The following is a 16,936-nucleotide window of genomic DNA, read 5'->3' on the forward strand; positions in this document are numbered from 1 at the left end:
TGAGGGAGGACATGAAGAAGGCAAGGAAGGAACAAAAAGAAGAAATCTAAAGTCCGAAAAAACAAATCACAGAACTTATGGGAATGAAAGATACAGTAGAAGAGATGAAAAAATACAATGGAAACCTACAAGGGTAGATTTCAAGAGACAGAGGTTAGGATTAGTGAACTGGAGGATGGAACATCTGAAATCTAACAAGAGATGGAAACTACAGGGAAAAGAATGGAAAAACATGAGCAGGGACTCAGGGAATTGAATGATAATATGAAGCGCACAAATATACGTGTTGTGGGTGTCCCGGAAAGAGAAGAGAAGGAAAAAGGAGGAGAAAAACTAATGGAAGAAATTATCACTGAAAATTTCCCAACTCTTATGAAAGACCTAAAATTACAGATCCAAGAAGTGCAGTGCACCCCAAAGAGAATAGATCCAAATAGACGTTCTCCAAGACACTTACTAGTCAGAATGTAAGAGGTCAAAGAGAAAGAGAGGATCTTGAAAGCAGTAAGAGAAAAGCAATCCATCACATACAGGGAAACCCAACAAGACTATGTGTAGATTTCACAGCAGAAACCATGGAGGCGAGAAGACAGTGGGATGATGTATTTAAGGTACTAAAAGAGAAAAACTGCCAACCAAGAATTATATAACCAGCAAAATTGTCTTTCAAAAATGAGGGAGAAATTAAAACATTTTCAGATAAAAAGTCACTGAGAGAATTTGTGACCAAGAGACCAGCTCTGCAAGAAATACTAAAGGGAGCACTAGAGACAGATATGAAAAGACGGATGAGAGAGGTGTGGAGAAGAGTGTAGAAAGAAGGAAAATCAGATATGATATATATAATACAAAAGGCAAAATGGTAGAGGAAAGTACTACCCAAACAGTAATAACACTAAATATTAATGGACTGAACTCCCCAATCAAAAGACATAGACTGGCAGAATGGATTAAAAAACAGGATCCTTCTATATGATGTCTACAGGAAACACATCTTAGACCCAAAGATAAACATAGGTTGAAAGTGAAAGGTGGGGAAAAGATATTTCATACAAATAACAACCAGAAAAGAGCAGGAGTAGCTATACTAATATCCAACAAATTAGACTTCAGATGTAAAACAGTTAAAAGAGACAAAGAAGGATACTATCTACTAATAAAAGGAACAATTCAACAAGAAGACATAACAATCATAAATATTTACGCACCGAACCAGAATGCCCCAAAATACGTGAGTCATACACTGCAAATACTGAAAATGGAAATAGACACATCTACCATAATAGTTGGAGACTTCAGTTCCCCACTCACTTCAATGGACAGAACATCTAGACAGAGGATGAATAAAGAAACAGAGAATTTGAATATTACAATAAATAAGCTAGACTTAACAGACATTTATAGGACATTACACCCTACAACAGTAGGATATACCTTTTTCTCAAGTGCTCATGGATCATTCTCAAAGATAGACCATATGCTGGGTCACAAAGCAAGTCTCAACAAATTTAAAAAGATTGAAATCATACACAACACTTTCTCATCATAAAGGAATGAAGTTGGAAATCAATAATAGGCAGAGCGCTAGAAAATTCACAAATATGTGGAGGCTCAGCAATACATTCTTAAACAATCAGTGGTTCAAGGAAGAAATTACAAGAGAAATCAGTAAATATCTCGAGGCAAATGAAAATGAAAACACAACATATCAAAACTTATGGGACGCAGCAAAGGCAGTGCTAAGAGGGAAATTTATGGCCCTAAATGCCTATATCAAAAAAGAAGAAAGGGCAAAAATTCGGGAATTAACTGTCCACTTGGAAGAACTGGAGAAAGAACAGCAAACTAACCCCAAAGCAAGCAAAAGGAAAGAAATAACAAAGATTAGAGCAGAAATAAATGAAATTGAGAACATGAACACAATAGAGAAAATCAATAAGACCTGAAGTTGGTTCTGTGAGAAAATCAATAAGATTGATGGGCCCTTAGCAAGATTGACAAAAAGAAGAGAGAGGACGCAAATAAATAAGATCAGAAATGGAAGAGGAGACATAACCACTGACCTCACAGAAATAAAGGAGGTAATAACAGGATACTATGAACAACTTTATGCTAATAAATACAACAATGTAGATGAAATGGACAAGTTCCTAGAAAGGCATGAACAACCAGCTTTGACTCAAGAAGAAATAGACGACCTCAACAAACCAATCACAAGTAAAGAAATTGAATCAGTCATTACAAAGCTTCCCAAGAAGAAAAGTCCAGGACCAGACGGTTTCACATGTGAATTCTACCAAACATTCCAGAAAGAATTAGTACCAACCCTGCTCAAACTCTTCAAAAAAATCAAAGTGGAGGGAAAGCTACCTAATTCATTCTATGAAGCCAACATCACCCTCATACCTAAACCAGGCAAAGATATTACAAAAAAAGAAAACTACAGACCAATCTCTCTAATGAATATAGATGCAAAAATCCTCAACAAAATTCTCGCAAATCGAATTCAGCAACACATTAAAAGAATCATCATACATCATGACCAAGTAGGATTCATCCCAGGTATGCAAGGATGGTTCAACATAAGAAAATCCATTAATGTAATACACCATATCAACATATCAAAGCAGAAAAATCACATGATCATCTCAATTGATGCAGAGAAGGCATTTGACAAGATTCAACATCCTTTCCTGTTGAAAACACTTCAAAGGATAGGAATACAAGGGAACTTCCTTAAAATGATAGAGGGAATATATGAAAAACCCACAGTTAATATCATCCTCAATGGGGAAAAACTGAAAACTTTCCCCCTAAAATCAGGAACAAGACAAGGATGTCCACTATCACCACTGTTATTAATACTGTGTTGGAAGTTCTAGCCAGAGCAATTAGACAAGAAAAAGAAATACAAGGCATCAAAATTGGAAAGGAAGAAGTAAAACTATCACTGTTTGCAGATGATATGATACTATACGTCGAAAACCCTGAGAAGTCCACAGCAAAACTACTAGAGCTAATAAACGTGTACAGCAAAGTAGCAGGTTACAAGATCAACATTCAAAAATCTTAGTGTTTCTGTACACTAGTAATGAACAAGCTGAGGAGGAAATCAAGAAACGAATTCCATTTACAATTGCAACCAAAAGAATAAAATATTTAGAAATAAATTTAACTAGAGAGAAGACCTATACAAAGAAAACTACAAGGAACTGTTAAAAGAAATCACAGAAGGCCTAAATAGATGGAAGGGCATACCATGTTCATGGATTGGAAGACTAAATATAGTTAAGATGTCAATTCTACCTAAATTGATTTACAGATTCAACGCAATACCAATCAAAATCCCAACAACTTACTTTTCAGAAATGGAAAAACCAATAAGCAAATTTATCTGGAAGGGCAGGTTGCCCCGAATTGCTAAAAGTATCTTCAGGGAAAAAAAAAGAAGCTAGAGGTCTCACACTGCCTGACTTTAAGGCATATTATGAAGCCACAGTGGTCAAAACAGCATGGTACTGGCATAAAGACATATATTGACCAATGGAATCGAATAGAGTGCTCAGATATAGACCCTCTCATCTATGGACATTTGATCTTTTATAAGGCAGTCAAGCCAACTCATTTGGGACAGAACAGTCTCTTCAATAAATGGTGCCTAGAGAACTGGATATCTATATGCAAAAGAATGAAAGAGGACCCGTATCTCACACCCTATACAAAAGTTAACTCAAAATGGATCAAAGATCTAAACATTGGGCCTAAGACCATAAAACAGTTAGAGGAAAATGTAGGGAGATATCTTATGAATCTTACAATTGGAGGCGGTTTTATGGACCTTACACCTAAAGCAAGAGCACTGAAGAAAGAAAGAAAGAAATGGGAGCTCCTCAAAATTAAACACTTTTGTGCATCAAAGAACTTCATCAAGAAAGTAAAAAGACAGCCTACACAATGGGAGACAATATTTGGAAACGACATATCAGATAAAGGTCTAGTATCCAGAATATATAAAGAGATTGTTCAGCTCAACAACAAAAAGACAGCCAGTCCAATAACAAAATGGGAAAAAGACTTGAACAGACACTTCTCAGAAGAGGAAATACAAATGGCCAAAAGGCACATGAAGAGATGCTCAACATCCCTGGCCGTTAGAGAAATGCAAATCAAAACCACAGTGAGATATCATCTCACACCCAGCAGAATGGTCATTATCAACAAAACAGAAAGTGACAAGTGCTGGAGAGGATGTGGAGAAAGAGGCACACTTATTCACTGTTGGTGGGAATGTCAAATGGTGCAACCACTGTGGAAGGCAGTTTGGCGGTTCCTCAAAAAGCTGAATATAGAATTGCCATATGACCCAGCAATACCATTGCTAGGTATCTACTCAGAGGACTTAAGGGCAAAGACACAAACGGACATTTGCACACCACTGTTTATAGAAGCATTATTTACAATTGCAAGGAGATGGTAACAGCCAAAATGTCCATCAACAGACGAGTGGCTAAACAAGCTGTGGTATATACATACGATGGAATATTATGCAGCTCTAAGACAGAATAAACTTATGAAGTATGTGACTACATGGATGGACCTTGAGAACATTATGCTGAGTGAGACTAGCCAAAAACTAAAGGACAAATACTGTGTGTTCTCACTGATGTGAACTGATATTAGTGAATAAACTTGGAATATGTCGTTGGTAACAGAGACCATCAGGAGATAGAAATAGGGTAAGATATTGGGTAATTGGAGCTGAAGGGATACAGACTGTGCAACAGGACTGGATACAAAAACTCAGAAATGGACAGCACAACACTACCTAACTGTAATGTAAATATGTTAAAACACTGAATGAAGCTGCATGTGAGAATGATAGCGGGAGGAGGGCTGGGGACATAAATGAAATCAGAAAGAAGGATAGATGTTAAAGATCAAGATGGTATAATCTAGGAATGCCTAGAGTGTATAATAATTGTGAAATGTACAATGTACAAATTTTAAAAATGTTTTTGCATGAGGAAGAACAAAGGAATGTCATTATTGCAGGGTGCTCAAAATAGATAATACTTAAAATGTCACCTTAAGTGTGAGACTAAAGCAAAAAATGTTTATTTGTTACAAAATTTAGATTTTGACTAGAGCATTTCCTAATATAACCCATGTAGATAGTTTGATTGAATGTCATAAGTACTTGGAATCTCAGGTAGCACATGAGATTTTGTTGGTTTGTCCAGAGTGATCCCCCGATGAATCCCAGAGTGATTTGATCAGTGACTGGAAAAGTATTTGCAAGCCCCCTTCAGGGAATGGTGAGAGTGGGGAGAAATTCAACTTCCCCAAGTTGAATTCTTGATATTCTCACAAGCAGTGTGGACAACCAAAGCTATAGGCTCAGCCCCCAGGCTTGAGGTTTGTTCACATGAAACTCAACCCCACAAAGCATAGGTCAAGTCTACTTAAAATTTCGGCCTAAGAGTCACCCCCAAGAGAGCCTCTTTTGTTGCTCAGATGTGGCCCCTCTCTCCAGCCAACACTACGAGCAGTCTCACCACCCTCCCCCTCTCTGCGTGGGACATGACTCCCAGGGGTGTGGACCTTCCTGGGAACGTGGGACAGAGAGCCTGGAATGAGCTGAGACTCAGCATCAAGGGACTAAGAAAAACCCTAGAATGAGCTGAGAATTAACATCAAGGGATTGAGAGAAACTTCTCAACCAAAAGGGGGAAGAGTAAAATGAGACTAAGTGTCAATGGCTGAGAGATTCCACACAGAGTCGAAAGGTTATCCTGGAGGTTATTCTTATGCATTAAGTAGATATCACCTTGTTGTTCAAGATTAGTGGAGAGGCTGGAGGGAATTACCTGAAAATGTAGTGCTGTGTTCCAATAGCCATGTTTGTTGATGATGATTTGAACAATGATTTAGCTTTCACAGTGAGACTCTGTGAATGTGAAAACCTTATGTCTGAATGCTCCTTTTAGCTACTATATCAACAGAAGAGTAGAACATATGGAATAAAAATAAATAATAGGGGGAACAAATGTTAAAATAAATTCAGTTGAAATGCTAGTGGTAAATGAAAGTGAGGGGTAAGGGGTATGGTATGTATAGTCTTTTTTTTCCCTATTATCATTTTATTTCTTTTTCTGTTGTCTTTATTTTTCTAAATCGATGCAAATATACTAAGAAATGATAAGTATGCAACTTTGTGATGATATTAAGAATTACTGATTGTATATGTAGAATGGAATGATATCTAAATGTTGTGTTTGTTAATTTTTTTAATAAAAAAAAGTTTAAAAAAAAAAAAGGGCCTGAAGCACGCAGAAAGAGGCAGCAGATTTTTAGAAAATTGTATACTTTACAAGTAGTCCAAATTGTGCATTATTCTGAAATAAAGCACTTTCCTTGTCTCTGTGCTTGAAAGTGCAACTTAAAATGACTCAAGTTTCTCTAATGCAGTGGTTCTCAAACTTCCTATGCTTCAGGAGTTTGTGATTCTGTAGCTCTAGAGTGGGCCCAAGAATGGATTTCTTACAAGTTTCCAGGTGATGGTGATACTGCTCAGGGGTCCATACTCTAAGAATCACCACACATGAATCTTAGGGGAAGTTCATCCCCATTCTCTGCTGGATGATGCTTTCTTGGTTGAATATAGAATGATTTTGTGCTGCATAAACTAACGAAATAGAATACAGTTTGACATGGCTATATTTTCTGCAGATTCATGGTTGTCAAATCCTGGAAACAGTCTATAAATACAGTTGTGGGGGATTGCCTCCCGTTCGAAATGCACTAGAAAAGTAAGTCATGGCTTAATTGTGAATTAGGAGTGGGTTGATTTGACTTGATCTTTCACATGTTTTATTTTCACTTTGTCTCAGGTTTCTCTATGGGGAAAGTTAAGACCAGGATAGAAAAAGCTTAAGAGCAGAGGAGCCCATGTAATCCTTATGATAGCTCAGGAATTGCAAAAGGAGGATTATAAAGTATTGAGTATCAAAGCCAGGATCCAGTTACCTAGATGACCTTGAGAAAATCCTTTTTAATTTTTGGATCCTCTAACCTTGGCAGATTTGTGTTACATGGGTCAGATATTGCTCAGCAACGTCTAAATATGTATGTTTGTGCAGCTGATATTTTCACATCAAGGTCCCTAAAAATTTTTATACTTTGTAATCCCATATGCCACTCTTAGGGATTTTATCTTAACAAAATAATTCAAGAGGAGAAAGTAAATAAACTTACAAATATATTCACTATAATGTTTGCTATTGTGTCAAGAAATTAGAAAATGACCAGCAATAGAAGAAAAGCTAAATATATATTCTCTTGACACACTCTAAAGCCATTAATATTCTAAGTACTATAAAAAATTCTAAACACTATAATCTGTAAAAATATTTCATATAATACTGACTGAAAAATACAGTTATATTGTCTTATGATTACAATTAAATAAAAATCTATGTGGACTGTATGAATGCATGGGTGGTTCAACTGTAGAATGCTTGCCTTCCATTCGAGTGACTCAGGTTCGATTCCTGGACCATGCACCCCCTCAGAAAATATATATATATGTGTATATATATGTATCCTTATGCATATCCATCTATATGGAGTGTGAGCAAAGAAAAAAGTAAAATATTTATAGTCAAGCAAGAATTAGGCAATTATGAATTTCTTTTAAAATCTTTATCTTTAATTTTTTAATAAATGTAATTCAAAGAGAAATACATAAACAAGAAAAATGCAGTTTTGTCTAATTAAATAATTGCCTTTTTATTTTTCCATTTCCCTCTTCTTATTTTTTAAAATTTTGTGTTGTTTTTTTATTGAGGTGAAATTCGTATAACATAAAATTAACCATTTTAAAGTGAACAATTCAGTGACATTTGGTAAATTCACAGTGTGGTACAGCCACCACCTCTATCTAGTTCCAAAACACTTGCATTATCTCAAAAGAAATCCCTGTACCCATTAGGCAGTTGCTTCCCACTTTCCCTTCCCACCAGCTGTGGCAATCTGTTGTCTCTGGATTTAATTATTCTGGATATTTCATATAAATGGAATCATACAAAATGTGGCCTTTTATATCTTATTTCACTCAGCATAATGTCTTGTGGTCGTCCACATTGTGGCATATTATTAATTTATTCCCTTTTTTTTTTTTGCGGTTTTATTGAGATATAGTCACACGTATCTCATTCCTTTTTATGGCTGAATAATTTTTCGTTTTATGGATAAACCACAGTTCGTTTGTCCATTCTTTCACTGATAGACATTTGGGTTATTTCTGCCTTTTGGCTATAGTGAATATGCTGTTATGAACAAACATGTACATGTGTTTGTTTGAGTATTTATTTTCAATTCTTTTGGTATGTACCCAGGAGTGGAATTGTTGAATCATGGTAATTCTTTGGAATGGAATTCCATTCCAAAGAATTCCACTTTTCCATTCCAAACTATAAAACTTTTTGAGGAACTGCTCAACTGTTTTCTTCCTTCTTGTTTTAAAAGAGCGTGTAGCATTAATCGCAAAATTGGAATAGATGGTCTCTGAAGCCTCTTGTAACGCTTTAATAGTCTCTTTTACTCCTGTACCAGTTAACCCTCAAAGAGCTGAGAACTTTCTAGAACATAATTCAGTATAAAAGGGTGAAACAGGTACTTTATTCTCTTTTGCTTTCTAACAAAAAGAAATGCATTGTGATTGTAGAAAATACAGACATGCAAAGAGAAGAAAATAGAAATCTAATGTCTGTTCTAAAGTCAATCCTTCAAAATACCCAGTGTTAATTTTTTATGTATATTCTTTATAGTTTCTCTATTTATATATAAATAGATACAGTTTTATTCATAGAATATAAACCTTTCATAGATAATATGTATAGATATACACTTGTATATTTTCAGGGACTAAATTTTACAGAGCACCTACTCAGATGTGGATATAAATGGAAGTGGCTTCCCATTGGATGGTTTTCTTTTCTTTGAAAAATTCCATTTAGTTAGCCTACTATAAATAGCAGATTCAAGCTCTTACAGTTTCTTTTTTTCCCCCCAACTTTTTATTTTGAAAAATTTCAAACTTACCAAAAAAGGTTGAAAGAATAATACAATAAACAATTGTATATACTTTACTTTGTTTCACCAGTTAACGTTTTCCCAAATTTGATTTAGCAGTCTTTCTCTTTCTCTCTCTCTATATACGTATGTGTAAAAAATATACACATACATGCGCACCACATTTTTTGTTTTGGCCAAATCATTTCAAAGTAGTTGCAGATACCATAACACGTAATCCCTAAATACTTCATATTTCCTTAGAGAAAGGACATTCTCTTATATAGCCCCAATACCTTAATTACACCCAAGAAAGTTAATATTCAGTAATATTCAAATTTATGTATTCAAATAAAGTATGTTCAGATTTTCTCAGTAGTCTCCAAAAAGTCCCTGTAGCTGTTCTTTTTTTTTTTTTTCTTCACAATCCAGGATCCCAATCATTGTTCACATACTGCATTTGGTTGTCATGTCTTTTTAGTCTGCTTTAATTTAGAATTGTCCCCCTTGCCTTTTTCTTGTCTGTCTTGATGCCACTGACATTTGCAAAGAGTTCTGGCCAGATGTCTTGGAGAATTTTTCCCAGTCTGGATTTATCTGTTTCTATATGATTAGATTCAAATTAAACTTTTTTGGCAAGAATAATACATGGATGATATTGTTTACTTGCCATTTTATCATATCAGAAGGCACAGAAAGTCAGTTTAATGCTGTTGTGAAGTTTGATCACTTGATTTACATGGTTTCCACTAGATTTCTCCATTATAGAGGTACCTTTTTCCCCTTTGTAATTAATAGGCTCCTTTGAGACCAGTAAATATCCTTCCCCAACAACCTTTTACTCATTATTTGTAGTGTCTGCATTTTATTGGATAATACTTTTTTTTAGATATGCCTCCCTCTCACATATTGAATCTACTCTCCCAATATGATTCCAACAAGGATAAAAGAAAGCAAATTTAATACTTGTGTTAGCAAAAAAAGATAATCCTCCATATCCATTCAATTTTAACAGGAATCATTAGTTTTGAATGTAAATTACACGAAAGAAAGAAAGAAAGTGTGCTTCTCCTGAAAGACTGTTTGAAAATTTACTGAACACTTCAGACTTCAGGAGGTAGGCTACAGTGTGGAAATTTAATCACTTAGTCTATTCACAAACATTTAAATTAAAACAGCAAAATTATTTTTAGCTTAATTGGTTATTTCCCTTGTGATAGTCAAACTTCCAGGCCTCTGTTTATCCTGTAGCTGCTTAAAGCATGACCTCTGTGGTGTTTGTAGAGGTTAGTGTTTTCTAATCGACTTCTGAGGCTCTTGCCTTCCTCTCCACTCAGAATCTTGGCTGTGTGTCATGGGGTCATGTACAAGCAGCTCTCGGCCTGGATGCTGCATGGACTCCTCTTGGACCAGCATGAAGAGTTCTTTATCAAACAGGGCCCATCTTCTGGGAATCTATCTGCCCAGCCAGAAGAGGATGAGGAGGATCTGGGCATTGGGGGACTGACAGGAAAACAATTGAGAGAACTCCAGGACTTGGTGAGCGCACAGCAAAAAGCCCAGCACGCTTCTACCAGGAATCAGAAAAGCCTGCAGCTAAATGATCTGTGGTGGCCCTCCCCAGCTACTCCTAGCCTGGGCACCTTTCATCAGTTCTTTAGATGTAAACACTTGACACTGTTTTAAGTAGGGTTAGGCCACAAAATAGAAAATACATTTTTGTGATTCCTGTTGTTCCCCTTTTCCCATATATGCATTTAAGAAGTGATAATAAGCCTCATCTCCAAGCTGTATCTACTTTATAGTTTTTAAATGTCATTAGAAGTTTTGACTGGACTCCTCAAAGTCCTGTATTGTCCATATTCATTCATTCACTCATTTTTCCATTCATTTATCCTATTACAACTTTTATTGAATGCTTGTTATAAGCCAGGTATTATTCTAGGTGCCAGACAGATACAGTATAGTAGTCCCTGTCCTTAATGAGCTTAGTTTAGTGAAGCGCATGGTTATTTGGGGACCATTAGTAATTCAATTGAAATGGTCAAGTAAAGGCTGAAGCATAAAATGTAAGGGGTGAGGGAGGCTTGGGGGGAAGTGAAAAGAGATGAAGTTGTTGAATTAAGCAGAGGCAAAATCATGAAGGCCCTTGTAAACAATGGGTAGGAATTTGGACTTGAACCTGAAAAGAGGTTGGAGCCAGTGAAGAATTTTAGGCAAGAGGGTAGTATGATCAGACTTACATAATAGAAAGGTCACTGCATGCTGTGTGCTGGGGAATCATTAAAAAGAAAATCAAGACTAGAGACTGGTAGACCAGTTAGGAGACTGTTGGGAATACTTAGGTGAAAAATGACAGGCCAAACCAAAGGTGGTAGAAGTGAATATGGAGAACAGTAAAGAGGTTTGAGAGATGTTTAGGAGGTAGAATCAGCAGGCCTTAGTGATTGGTTGCCTGTGGGTCAGAAGGGAAGAATCAAGGATAATACCCAAGTTTCTGCGTCCAACAGCTAGGTGAGTAGTGATACTGCGAGAAAGAAAAGCGTCTGATTTTGGACATTTTGAGTTTGAGGTACTTGTGGACAATGTCCAGTGGGCTGAGCCTGGAGCTCAAGAAAGCAATCTAGCTTAAAGATACAGATTAAGGAGTTACCAGCTTACAGCTCAGTAGTTTTTAATCTGAGATTTATGAGTGACTTGGAGGTTCTGTGCAATTTGTCAGTTTGTCTGAAAAGTCTATACTTTTTATAATTGCAAAGAGGTCTGTAACCTAAAAAGATTAAAAACATCATTTACGATGATCAGCTAACCCACAGAAGATAATGTATGTGTCTAAGGAGTGTCTAAGGATAGAGCCAGAGTAAGATAGCCTGGGATAGTGAGTGCCCTGCTGCACACCCACACTGAAGCCCAACTCAGAATTGAAACAGCAGAATTCACAGTCAAGATCATAGAGCCAGGAGTTCAGGAGTGGAGCTAGATAAGGATCAAGTCAAAAGCCAGTTAGGGAATGGAGAGCCCAGATGATTAAGTGGTAGGTGTTTGGGGCTTAGTGGACTAAATCAGTGTTTTCAAACTTTAGTGTACATCAGAATCACCTGGGGGGCTTTTAAAATGAGAATTACTGGGCCTCCATCCCCTGTTTTTCTAATTCTGTAGATCTGGAGAAGGCCCTGAGAATTTGCATTTCTAATGCTTTTCCAGGTGATGCTCCTGCTGCTGCTGTTGGTCCAGGGACCACACCTTGAGAAGCTCTGAACTAAATGAATCAAACTAATGTAAAGCGCTTGGCAAAGCAGACATATGTTCAAGAGAATAAAATAATAGGCCCTTAGACCTGGAAAAAAAATAAAGACGAGCTCTTTCATAGTATAAATAAGGAAACTGAGTTCCAAATTGATGGATTCTTGCACAGAGTTTTATGCAGCTAGTAACAGTAGAGCAAGGACTAAAATTCCAATGCCATTCTGCTATGTGAACATGAAATACCTCTCTCCAACACTGGCGATTTACAGATTGTGCAATCTCAGATGTTAAGTTACTGCTTCTAGAAAGTGTAATTCTTGGGTTGGGAGAGTTGCTGGATGTTTTCATGTTTTCCTTTTACTTCATACTTCATCTCAGATATGGATTATTTCCTTGATTAGCGCCTGATTGAAGAAGAGAATATGCTAGCACCATCTCTAAAGCAGTTTTCTCTGCGTGTGGAGATTTTGCCATCCTATATTCCAGTGAGGGTTGCTGAAAAAATTCTGTTTGTTGGAGAATCTGTCCAGATGTTTGAGAATCAAAATGTGAACCTGACTAGAAAAGGTAGGAATCTTCTTGTCTAATATATTACATCCTCAAAGACTTTTGCCATTTAATATTTCTGGCCCAAAAGTATGCCTGGTCTGAGTGAGTGGCTAGTATTATTTATGTATTGAGATTGAAGCACAATCCTGGCACACTTTCCTGATAAGCAGGTGCAGGAGCTGTATCCCTATGATTAACTCTCTCCAGAAAACCTTGCCTGTGCTGGGTGTTCTCTGTCTTTCCTTGACAGTGCCTTTCCATTTGTCAGGATCCATTTTGAAAAACCAGGAGGACACTTTTGCTGCAGAGTTGCATCGTCTCAAGCAGCAGCCGCTCTTCAGCCTTGTGGATTTTGAGCAGGTGGTGGATCGGATCCGCAGCACTGTGGCTGAGGTTTGTCTTCATCTTGTATTTTTTTAGGCAAGAAGGTGGACTAGTTCCCCAGAAATTGAGTACTTTTGTTTCTTCTTGATGTATTTAGAGCATATCCTAGAGGGTATTCTTTAAGGTAGTAGAAGAAAAAGAAGTGAAAAACAAAGCATTCTTTGTTTATAATAGTAGAGGCAGAACTGCCTTAGTTTTTTCACATCAGATAGGTGTAATTTCAGTTAGTTAGCTAGTTGGTTAAGATAGGTGAATGACCCTTCCCCTCTCTGCATGGGACATGACTCCCAGGGGTGTGGACCTTCCAGGCATGGTGGAACAGAGATCCTGGAATGAGCTGAGACTCAGCATCAAGGGACTGAGAAAAACGCTAGAATGAGCTGAGAATTAACATCAAGGGATTGAGAGAACCTTCTTGACCAAAAGGAGGAAGAGTGAAATGAGACTAAGTGTCAATGGCTGAGAGATTCCAAACAGAGTTGAGAGGTTATCCTGGAGGTTATTCTTACGCATTTAGTAGTATCACCTTATTGTTCAAGGTGTAGTGGAGAGGTTGGAGGGAATTGCCTGAAAATGTAGAGCTGTGTTCCAGTAGCCATGTTTCTTGATGATAATTGAACAATGATATAGCTTTCACAATGAGACTCTGTGAATGTGAAAACCTTATGTCTGATGCTCCCTTTAGCTACTATATCAACAGAAGAGTAGAACATATGGAATAAAAATAAATAATAGGGGGAACAAATGTTAAAATAAATTCAGTTTGAAATGCTAGTGGTAAATGAAAGCGAGGGGTAAGGGTTATGGTATGTATAGTCTTTTTTTTCTCTATTATCATTTTATTTCTTTTTCTGTTGTCTTTTTATATCTTTTTCTAAATCGATGCAATGTACTAAGAAATGATGAATATGCAACTATGTGATGATATTAAGAATTACTGATTGTATATGTAGAATGGAATATCTTAATGTTTTGTTAATTTTTTTTAAATTAAAAAAGTTTAAAAAAATATCTACATAGAAAAAAATAAATTTAGTTTGAAATGCTAGTGGTAAATGAAATTGAGGGGTAAGGGGTATGGTATGTATAACTTTTTTCTCTATTGTTTTATTTCTTTTTCTGTTGTCTTTTTATTTTTTTCTAAATTGATGCAAATGTTCTAAGAAATGAATAGGCAACTATGTTGTGATGATATTAAGAATTACTGATTATATATGTAGAATGGAATGATATCTTATTGCTTTGTTAATTTTTTTAAATTAATAATAAAAAAGATAGATGAATGATGGAAGCTATTGGTTTCATTTTAGATACTCAGCATTTTGTGTCTATTTCTATGGTGACAGTAACTCAAAGGAACCAACTAATTCTGACAAAATTTAGAACTTACGTTTTAATATGACTTTATAATTTATACTGTCATTTTATATATGTTATCTTGTGAGGAAAGCAGGACTGTATTATTTTTCCATTCTTATAGATGAAAAAAATACTTAGAAAGCCAACTTGTCTGGCATTGCACAGTGATAAGCTAAAATTAGAACCAGTTCTTCTGACTCCTAGACCAGTGTTCTTAAGTTTGATTTGTGCATCATCAACCAAATTAAATAATGAACCAAAAATTTTCAAGTGGGCATATGTATGTTCTGTGCTTTTTTTAAAATATATGTTCTGTGGCTTTTAATAGAAATTTACTTATTGGTACAAAAGTTGCTAAATATGTGATAATGTGAAATAAGATCTTTAGTTAGTCAAATCAGTTCCTTAGTGGTTTTCAACTTAGGGTTTACAAAGTATTCCTCAGGAAAATTTTTAAACATGTACTTGTACCAAATCCCTACCTCCAGAGCTTCTGATTTGTAGGTCTAGAGAGAGCAGGCACTTGTGCTTCAGCTAACCAGACCAGCAGCAAACCTCTGAAGTGTAGACAGGGCAGAAAAGCAGTGCCTGCAGGTCAGTGTCTAGAACTGCTGAGAAGCGCAGTAATTTTTCACAGATATTGTTTCCTTTTCTAGTCACTATATCAAAAACTTCCAAGCTTTGGAGACAGAGCTTTGATGTAGTGGCAGAACAGTAGATCTTAAAATGATTTGAGGGTATCATTTGATTTGATTCCTTATGGGCAGGTAAATATCTAAACTATCTAGAATACACATTTCTGTCCTTTTACAATTTTGAGACACTGTCTAGCTTCTTTCCGCAGTCCAATGAGGGTCTTATTTAAAGGGGCTGGTATCTTCAGTTCCTTTGATCTTGTGCCATTGAATCTATTTCTGTCCTTTTATCATTTTTGTTATTATTCTTTGGGAAATATAATTCATGGAGGAAAGTAAAATTTTACTGAATGAATTATATAAGATTTCATTTTTTTTCTGAAAATTTTAAGGTGTATATTGCTAGAAATTCTATTTCCAGTTTGTAAAAATGATTTAAAAAATTGAAGTTCTTTTCTTTGATGTTTCTTGGGATGGTAGCTAATAGACTTTTTTTTTTTTGAAGTATTGTATTATTGTAATGATAATAAAAGTATTAGAAAAAAAAAGAAACCCAGTATACCCAGAAAGAAAAATTTGGGGGTGGGGGGTGGTCCTTGGAAATACATATCATATTCAACCCTTCTTGGATCTCTCTTGCTATCGCCTTTTTTTTTTTTTTTTCCAGTATACTTACCATATGAATATTTATATGAAGTTCAAAAATAGGCAGAACAATCTGGTGTTAGATGTCAGGGTACTAATTGCCCTTGAGTCATGGTCAGGGCATAGTGGGTCTTTTAGGGTGCTGGTAATGTTCATTTTGTTCAATTTCTTGATGTGGGTGCTGCTTATACAGGTCTGTCCAATTTGTGAAAATTCTCCAAGCTGTAAACTTATGATTTGTGCATTTTCTCTGCATGTATTTAATACATCAACAAAAAGCTTTTAAAAATTAACACTTAGGACTTCTGGGAAGATGGCCGAATAGAGTAGCTCGAGATTAGCCCTGCTTCATGGAAAACTTACAGAAGGGACAAGGGGGCAACTGAGGTGGTGATAGGGGAGTGTGGCTGACCTGGGAGAGCCTTCTGCACAACATGGGGCAGCCCTGGTTGCAGAGGCTGAAGAACTCAGAGGCAGAAAGCTGGAGCTTGGTGCAGAGGCGCAGAGCCCATGGGAGTGCACGGACAGGAGCTGGGGACTAGAACATAAGGCAGGCCATGTTCCTTGGGCATGCTACCCTCACTACACCCCCAAGACTGTTGATTCACCCCACACCCCATGCACCCGAACCCCGTCACCTGCTCCCATTCCCTGCATTCCAGGTGCCCCCACCCCACCAGTTCCCAGTGCATGTACCTGCCCCACTCTCCCACCCCAAATGCAGCCCAACCCAAATCTCCTGAACCCCTCACCCCTCTCCTCTCTTCTCCTACCTCCCCCTCCCCCTCCTTGTTCCCTGCAGGCTGTTGCCAGTGCATAAAGGCTGCAGGCACTAACCTCCATACCTAGAGTACTCCTGCCCTCCCTGCCTATAGTGTTATACAGCCTCACTTCACCCTCTCCCCTGAGCTCTGTGCAACAGTTTACGACACTCCTAGGCCCACGCATGTGCACACACCCCCATTCACATCATTCAGCTCTGAGTACTACACTTTATAGCAGTCCTAGAACTGCGCATGCACATAGCCCTCAGACACACTTCCCAG

The 16,936-nt window shown here is 37.0% G+C and overlaps 1 protein-coding gene across 2 annotated transcripts in view; it reads left to right on the forward strand.

Moving 5' to 3' along the window:
* Positions 1 to 16,936, forward strand: part of TUBGCP4 (tubulin gamma complex component 4) — a 52,419-nt gene that overhangs the window by 14,262 nt on the left and 21,221 nt on the right. For both annotated transcript variants that reach the window (XM_077127671.1, XM_077127672.1), the window contains exons 6-9: positions 6,730 to 6,809; positions 10,410 to 10,611; positions 12,720 to 12,885; positions 13,136 to 13,260. In XM_077127671.1, coding sequence (XP_076983786.1) covers positions 6,730 to 6,809; positions 10,410 to 10,611; positions 12,720 to 12,885; positions 13,136 to 13,260 — 573 coding nt within the window. The remainder of the gene's footprint in view (positions 1 to 6,729; positions 6,810 to 10,409; positions 10,612 to 12,719; positions 12,886 to 13,135; positions 13,261 to 16,936) is intronic.

Source organism: Tamandua tetradactyla, chromosome 14 (assembly GCF_023851605.1).
Source record: "Tamandua tetradactyla isolate mTamTet1 chromosome 14, mTamTet1.pri, whole genome shotgun sequence".
In the NCBI taxonomy this organism is placed as follows: domain Eukaryota; kingdom Metazoa; phylum Chordata; class Mammalia; order Pilosa; family Myrmecophagidae; genus Tamandua; species Tamandua tetradactyla.